Source organism: Pteropus alecto, unplaced genomic scaffold, assembly GCF_000325575.1.
Source record: "Pteropus alecto unplaced genomic scaffold, ASM32557v1 scaffold125, whole genome shotgun sequence".
Taxonomy (NCBI): Eukaryota; Metazoa; Chordata; class Mammalia; order Chiroptera; family Pteropodidae; genus Pteropus; species Pteropus alecto.
This window is the reverse complement of record NW_006436888.1, coordinates 27,760-36,460: the sequence shown is the minus strand read 5'-3', so window position 1 is coordinate 36,460 and position 8,701 is coordinate 27,760. Positions and strand designations below refer to the sequence as shown.

The 8,701-nt window shown below is 38.1% G+C and overlaps 1 protein-coding gene across 1 annotated transcript in view; it reads right to left on the bottom strand.

Moving 5' to 3' along the window:
- Positions 1–7,180: 7,180 nt before the first annotated feature.
- Positions 7,181–8,701, bottom strand: part of EMC1 (ER membrane protein complex subunit 1) — a 23,562-nt gene continuing 22,041 nt past the window's right edge. Inside the window, 2 exon segments of the mRNA XM_025048620.1 lie at positions 7,181–8,524; positions 8,671–8,701. The exon segment at positions 8,671–8,701 is cut by the window's right edge and continues 55 nt beyond it. Coding sequence (XP_024904388.1) covers positions 8,345–8,524; positions 8,671–8,701 — 211 coding nt within the window. The 3' untranslated portion in view covers positions 7,181–8,344.

Sequence of the window (8,701 nt, the reverse complement as noted above, 5' to 3'; positions counted from 1 at the left end):
GTTACGTAACCGGTTGCGTCAAAGTACGCGACGCAGTCGCCGGCCCAAATACGCGACGCGCGGGGACGATCTCCCTCAGCGCTCAGAGCAGGCGTGCGGCGCGGCCGGGGGCGGGGCGGGGGCGCCGCGCCTGCGTAGGACGCGGAGCTTCGGGCGCGGGCGGGGGAGCATTAACCTCCGCGCCTGCGCGCTGGGAGCTGTTCCCGAAAGTCGGAGCGCCGGCTTCGCGGTACCCGGGTAAGGTGAGTTGGACGCTAGGTTTCAGGTGACAAGACCAGGGCTACGGAGTAGACTGTGCCTCGGAAACATAATGGCCGCCACCCAAGACAGCTAAGGACAAGAAGAGGCCGAAGTCTAATCACTCTCACCCGCTTCTTCCCCTCTCTAGTGCTCCCCATAGTAGTAATACTACAGCGCTTCAGTTTAGAGCCTTCTCCTACCCACACCACCTCTCGCTCTTAATATAATCACGACTTACTCTCTTCGCGCTCAAATCTATTTTCTATTTTGATTACCCTCATTACTAATCTGACCGGCTCGTATTTGCATCGGTCTTTCCAGTTTGCCACGTAAAGTTCCATTTCCTCTTTTTTTTTTTCTACTAGCAAAGAAAGAATAAGCTTTTACTCACAGGGCATGTCTAGATTTTATCGAAAATACGATCTGGATACCACATCTAAGAGAACAGTGTTCGACTCAACGAATGGTATGCATGCTTTGAGGACATTCTTCTGTGTGAGATCTTGGTGGACCATAGGCCGCCTAAATAAAGAAATCTTCACAAGAAAATCCTGAAGCGTTGAAATGTTCCAAGTTTTGGAATAGCTCCTTTAGTTACCAGTGTAACGCTGATAAATTGGTACCTGGTGACTAATCTGCACTTTTGGCAAGAAAAGACCTATTTTACATCAGAAATAAAATTCAGTTAAAGCCAGCCAGCCTTGGAGGAAAATGTGGCTTCAATGATAACAGTAGGGATTTTCATTTATTGTCTTACTTATACTAGGGGATAATAACAGCAAGTTTCTTAAACATAAAAATGTGAAAAATGAAAAGCAAGGGGAGAAAAAAACTTAATAACACAGTAAATATTGCATTATTTGAAGACACTAAACCAGAGCTCTAAGGAGTTCAGAGACCAAGCATCTTATAGAGGCTCTTGGGACATTTTTTTTTTTTTTCACCCAAAGGACAAAATTAATCTGCAAAGGTTCTCTTGGAGAGATTTTAGGAAATAACAAAAGATCAAAAGTTCCTGCTCCCCTCCTTACCCTTCCATCAGCTGCAACTGGAAAAGAGAAAAATAATAAAAAGGCAAATGCAAACTATCACAGGGAGATTTGCACCTGTACCTAAACTCATATTTATTATATACTTTTAATATTCTTGGCTTATAGATTTGAAGAAAGCATTCTAGGTAAAGATATTTCTTTTTAAACACCACATTAATTTCAGTATTGGAGGTTTGTTCTTATGTTGCTACAAAGACTTGGAATGGCGTCACATTCTAAATTTAGGTGACAAAAGAAAGGAACAGTATAAATAGGGGACTAAAAATTTTTTGGATGAATCATAAGCTTCTAATACTCTGGTCCAGAAAATAAGAAACTAAAGAACAGTAATTTTATGAATTATTAACTGAAGTACTTAAAATACTATTTCCCTTCTAATCTCAAGTGGCTGGGCAAAGAAAGTTTTAAAACTGGTAAAAGAGAGATGATATAGACATGTTATAGGAAATGCAATGAAAGGAAAAAATTAGGCAGTCATGGCTGAATGGGATGGTTTAATGTAGGAGTACAGACTAAGAGGAAGCATGAGACCTGCTGGGAGCTTGAAAAGTTATATATCAACACAAGTTGTTGCTAAATGGAGATACAATATTTATTGAGCTATATGTGTACACTTCAGTGGTTAAAAATTATACTGCAGTCTAAAACCAACAAGAATTCATTGTCACTACAAGAACCTCAAAAGCAAGAGATACTGGCATTTTTATTTGAAAAATATTCCAACTGATACAGAGTTACTTGAAATAAATCCTAATAGACACTGTGTTTAGATGAAGAAATCATAACTATTAGCTCCTAGCAGCCAAAAGAGGTCAATCTGTTACAAAGTTACAGGGACAGATAGTGTACATTTTGTGGAAACTCCGAACACAACACTGAATATGACAAATGGAGAGCAGGTCCTTTTTTGGTAATTCACAATAGACAAAGATTTTTTAATACCGAGAATATAAGGAAATAGATTAGAAGCCTAATTCAGTTTGGTAACATGATAGTCATTTGTAATCAACAAGTATTGATTATTTTTCTCATAACAGTGTATTTCACATGGTTAGAATTTAAAATAAAATGTGCCTTGCAGCCTTCTTTAAGAGACTAGAATGAAATGTGAGTTTTACAGAACAGCAGGAAGCAAGACTCATAGGAAACTGAGCAAGGAAAGAACATGATTGAAATTATTAAAATTATAAGAAGGGGAACATCCAAATTTGCAACGATGTTCAATAACAGCCAATGTGAAATAATAAATGCTTGACAAATTTCTACAAAGTGAAGCTTAGATATACCTATTCAGCTTAAACCAAATAACTTACATAAGTCCAAAAATATATGAGAAGAGTTTTGTTTTGTGAAATGGTTTTTACAGTCCTTAGATCTGCTACTGCCACATTAAGATTTACGCTCAGCAAAAAGGTAGTCAATCAGATTGAGAGGAGAGAAAAGAGGAAGGATAAAGCAAATGTGGTAAAATGTTAACATTTGAGGAATCTGGGTGAAGAGTATCTGAGAACTCTGTGTACTAGTCTTGTAACTTTTCCGTAAGTCAAATTGTATCAAAATAAAAAAAAAACTATTTGTAAATGCTTTGTGATTAGGAAAACATTACAGTATAATGACATGTGGCAGGCACTTAACAGAAAGAAAATAGTACACACAGTCTAGGAAAAGTGGAGTCAAATGATTATATTGTATCCTTTAGCACTGTTGGTGAGTAAGGAAGGGCTGTTCTGGTCAGCGGAAGTGAACATTCTGGTTTCTTGCCCATGTATGCCTATAGTAAAAACTATGCATAGGCTATTAGACCCCCTATTCTAACTCCATACTAACTAAGCAGACATAATAGCATTTTAACTTATTAACCAGGCTTTTTCCAACTAGCGGACATATGTATTCTGGTCCTCTTTACAATTATAGTCTATTGTCATCAGTAGACTGGCATTCTGATTATGTTTCTAGTCTAGCTTATTTGATCACAGCAATGGGGTATAAGCTATTACCAAATCCATACAAAGAAGTACAATGGAGCTTGTATAAGTAACTGTGCCTTTGAAATGTATTTTTGCTTTAACTTCCGTTCTTTCAGATTGCACATTAGGCAATAATAGACAAGAGTGTGCTTCAATATCAATCTGTGGCTATTTTATAAAGGTACCTTCCTAAAAAGTCTGTGTCTATACTGAAAAAGGCATCTTCATTATCATGAGAAATTTTTATATAAATCTTAGAGCTGGTGGAAAAATGGCTTCTTGGTTGGAGGTCAGTCTCAAGTGACATCACACTCAAACTCCTTGAAAAATGAGGAGGCAGTGTGTACACATTCTTTTTGATATTAAAAATCCTTACTGGAATAACAGTCTAAATAATACAAGATAGACTTCCCTGAAGAGTATTCAGTTATAACAATCCCTAAGGGAATAACATTTAAGAATTTCAACCTCGTGACCATAAAAAAGGTAAAGGAGATCCATATTGCTAATATGGAAAGCTCTCCATGATATACTAAGTAATGAAATCAAAATCGCAGAACGTTATGTGGCCTGGAGAGATACATATCAAATTGTTCGCTGGTTATCTCTGGGAAATAGAGGGTTGGGAAAGGCTCTGAAGAGAGACTCAACCTTAACTTGTTTGGAATAGTTTGGTTTTTTTGTTTGTTGTTTTTGTTTTTTTAATTTAGTCTTTTTAAATGACTTGGCCACAAAAATTGAAGCAGTTCATTCAACAAAATACCAGTATCTCCTTCATTATCGAAAGCTAGATGGTACTTGTTTACTTTTTACAAAAAAGTGCACAGAATGCTGTCTACCTTGTTTTAATTGTGGAGTGATAACTGTCAGTTTTTAAATATTAAGATAGTTACAAAGAGTAGTGTTTTCCAAAGCCTATTTGAACTTTGAGTCTAAGTAATCAAAGTTCTTTTTATTTTGTTTATGTAAGTACACATAAGTATAATACCGAAAATATACCTTTCCCTTTTAAAATAGAATTTATGGTACCACAAAGCTCATTTCCCATATTGATCTTGTGAGCGCTTAAGTAGAATAGGGTTTGTCAGAGCTCGTGTTCCAGGGCATACCAGAAAAGGTGAGGACTATCTCTTGACATTTCAATATAAGAATTCCTTACTAAGTCACCAATGGCATTAGAAATTTAAGAAACTAGGAACAAATGTCCTAAGGCTTCTATGAAGGAGGTGTTACCATCTGGGGTCAAGTAGCAGGTTCATGCTTAAGACAGTAGGGGATTCAGAAGACAGTTTATCAATCCATGGGAGACAACAAATGACTGAAATAATAAAATGCTGAGATACATCATTCAGGAAATTGTGTGGTTAGCAGCCAAGAAACAGAGGTTCTCAGTAGCCAAAATCAACAGGGAAGGTTTTATGAAGGAGTTTAGATTTGAGACCTGCCAGATTTTGAGAAGGGAAAAAAAGCATTCCAAGTAAAGAATGTAGAGAAACAATAGATTCATTACTTAAAATTTTAAATGGACAGAAATCAGTAAATAAATCTTCAGGTGAATCCAATCATTGTAGTTTATGTAATAAGCTTTAAAAAAGAATAGCAATTTATAAGGGAGAAGTCAAATTACAAATCTGAAATTTCTTATATTTTGTTCCAGAAAGGATTTAGGGCCTCTTTATGAATACGTGATGTTTAAGATGCATCATTTGAAAAAAAAAAAAAAAAAGCAGAATAGCATGATCTCATTAAGAGTTTATATACAAGAACACTAAAATAACTGTCAATGCCTATGAGTGATTTATATTAGTATTAGTCCACATTAATTTTTGTATTTAAAATTTTCTACACTATGTACATTTAAAGTCAAGGAAAAAATATTTTTTAAAGTGACTTAAGACACAACTATTCCTAATACTGAGCCCAGAATTAAATTTTTTTTTGGTCCTTTATATAATAAACAATGGCCTTATCAATATCTCTAGAATAAATTTAGCACTAAGTTCTAAAATCCATTCCTGAGGACAAACTATGACAAAATACTGCCCCCTAAATTCTGTCTAGTTGCATAGCTAGTTCCCTGCTGGTCTGGCTTAAGCTAGGGATCCATTTTATAGTAGCTTGAAGAAAAGATGGATTATAGGTAAATGGGAGTTCCCACCACAGCTATCTGAACCAATCTCTTTTTGAGTTGTTTTTCATTGTCTTGCTGTCTTCACCACATTGATTTTCATTTTATTTTATCATGTATCATTGGTGTTTGTGTAAGCTGTACCAAGTGCTTTTTGTACCACGGCGAGATACTAACCAAGGAGATCTTCATCAAACTTGCTGGGACATAGCTCTTCTGTGGTAGAGAAGCATGGAGCTGTACAGGTTAACAATCTTTAGTGCTTAAGAAAGAAGTAATACCGTCTCATTAAAATGAAAGAACTTGACAAGGATTTATAGCTAAACCAAGGGCCAAAGGAATGCCTTCAAGAAGTTTTACAACTGCTCCAGTGCAGACAAAAGGATAGTCAGTCAAGGCCCAGAATTCTACTCTATAGAGAAAGGCAGAATGAGGTAACTAGGTAATTCATAGTTTAGAATTGTAGACTCTAAGCAAAATAAATATTGGAGGAATGCTAACAAAATTAAGTAGGTTTCAGGAAAGTTTAATTCTATAAGTTCTTGTGGTAGTTATTAAACTGTAAGGTCAGTAATAAAACCATATTATCTGCATAAGAGCCCGTTCACCTTTCATTGCTGGGAGTAGAGGAAGGGGAGCAGTTATCAACCCCCTCCAAAAATGGTATTAAATCAATAAGCTACAATTTTAAGAAGAGAGTGGATGGGGCAAAATACTATTTAACACCCCCTCCTCCACCAAAAAATTTAAAACTATACTGTATTTCATTCATGCACATTCCCCAATAATTGATTCCTGTCAAAGGCTAAGGAAAAATTAACAAAAACCATAAACCATTTACATTATTCCCAGCAGGAACTGAGAATCACTAAACACCATTTAGCTGTAAATTTTTATGCTGAGATTTTGTATGTTGACCAAACTAATAAATTATGACATCCAAAATATTGATGAATCTTTTAAGTGAAACATTCATTGCAGGGGGCCCCAAAATTAACCTAACTAATGAAGACAGGGAACAGATGGCTCAAGGGGTATGTAGAGAAAAAAAAGGAAAATGAGAAAACCCAAGAGAGAATTGAGAGGAAAGTTTCAAAAGCCCTAGGCAGAGGGTGAGCTTAGCTGGTCAGAACCAACGGCTGCTGTAAGATTAGGAAGAGGTCGAGAACTAGAGACTTGGACTGACCAGGCCATTAGCATTAGCTGCTTTAAGCACCTGCTTTACGGTAACGTTCAGTAAAAAGGTAATAAAGCTAAAATACAGGGAATTTTACCAAAGGACAGATAACTTTCCTCCCGTTAGCTTGTTCTTTCAAATCCGGCACATACGTAAATAAATATAAACTAGAATCTTGCATATTTATTGGGCTGTGCAAGTAAAACAGGCAGCAAGGCAACAGCCAGTGAGGCAGCTTGTGCGTGTTTATGTCAGTCAACATTTCAATCGGGCTTTCTCAAAACCGGGGCAGGATTCTTTTAACTTAACACCTTTCCCCTTCTCTCAGGTCACTTTAAGCACAATATGCCTTGAGTAACGATGAACAGATGCCTGTTGTTATTTTTTTTCCTGGAGACACTCAGATGTTCGTTCACTCATTAAAATCAATTTCACATTATTAGTACTAAAGTAAAATTATTTTCTTCTTCTCTGCCATGATCTACCATCAGCATATAACCATAGCAACATAAAAAAAGTGGTTTTTAAAAAACCATTTCTGCACTTTTTGTCCCCTCTAATGAAAAAGTAGTCTCAAAATGATTTTCCTAAGCCACAAAAAAGGACTTAAACAGGGTCATTTGTCATTCCCTTTATTCAGACACTTGAGTGTACCGCTCCCCCCACAGGGCTAGAAAAGGTCTATTCTACATTTCGTTCTTTACAGTACAGAAAAACCCCATCACCCCCCAAATCCATAGACAAAGGAAAAATTTTAGGGCACGTTTTATCTGTAGCTGAGACAACCGCCCAGTCAGCAATGCCTCAGCCACAAGATGCCAATCTCCTATCTACCCCTTCTCTCCATTTTTTAAAGATCTGTAAGATTTAAAATCTCTGTTTAAGAGAAATCAAGTGACCCACGTGTTAATTTATATCTAAATCTAAAAATAAATAATGAGGTTCTTTAAAACAGGACGACTTTCTCTGGATTATAAAATGGCTAGACCAGCTATGAGTGAAATGAGAGGTGATGAGGTACTGTGCAGCGGGCAGATTCTCCTCCCTTGAAATCTCTTCATGGTTCAGACAATTCAGTAGTAATAAGTATTAAAAAGCCCTCAGCTTGGACACACCTCAGGTGAAAAGCATGGGCAATGACCCACAAAGCGAGATGCTAATTACACACTTGGCTTTTGAAAAACTGAAACGAAGACTGGGTGGCCCAACCTAAATGACAGCATGAAACTTAGAGGCTTAATTAAAATAAAGTTAACACCAAATATAGATTCCTCAACCTGGAGTTACTTTGGAGAGAAGCCATGAAAGGCTGGATCAGTCCTCAAATTTAAGCTAAGGGTGGCTCTTCTTTCTCTCCAACGTAAAACAGCAAGTGCACCTGTGAGGTGGGATTGAGTTCCCTCTCAACTTTGAAGCAAGAAGCAGGGAAACAGAAGGCCAACCAAAGTCAATTTAAACAGGCCTCACAAAGGAGAAAAATCTGTTGGCGGTCTTATAAACACCACCACTCAGCAAAGAAAGGAAACAGGGCAACGGCCTTTTTCAGGGGAAATCCATCAAGATGCTTCGAGATTCTCAGCTGAAAGAGTTCAGCCTCCACCCACAGATGACTATATACCAGACGTATCCCAAAAGGACACTCCATGACAGTTCCTCACAACTTGGAACCGAGGTGAGCAGCCGACACGCAGCCTCCCCCGCCCTGTCGAACTGCCGCTGGAGCCTCTCTGCCGGCCCTTGCTCCCTGTGGCTCTGATCCTGGGCAGTGGGTTCTGGGTCGTTACCGCCATGCACGATTCAGGAGCTTCACCTGTGCCAGTCTCTTAGTGATCATGGTGGCAAAAACCAGACCAAAGAGGACACTGCTAATTAACACGTAGTCATAGTCATCCTTCAGGACATCGAACTGTTTGGATGGGTAGACTCGCGTCTGGTAAATGTCCAAACCATAGGCCACAACCTGGAAGGCAGAGGGCATGAGAAAGGCAGCCGGTGATCCACCACAACCTCACACTTGGGTAAGAAAGGAAATGGAATCTTCAGCTGTTTTCCCAAGGGTGAAACCAAGAGCAGCTGTTACACAGGGTGGCTGTGGGCTATACTCACCAAACAAGTGGACTCCAGGCCTGAGGGAGCG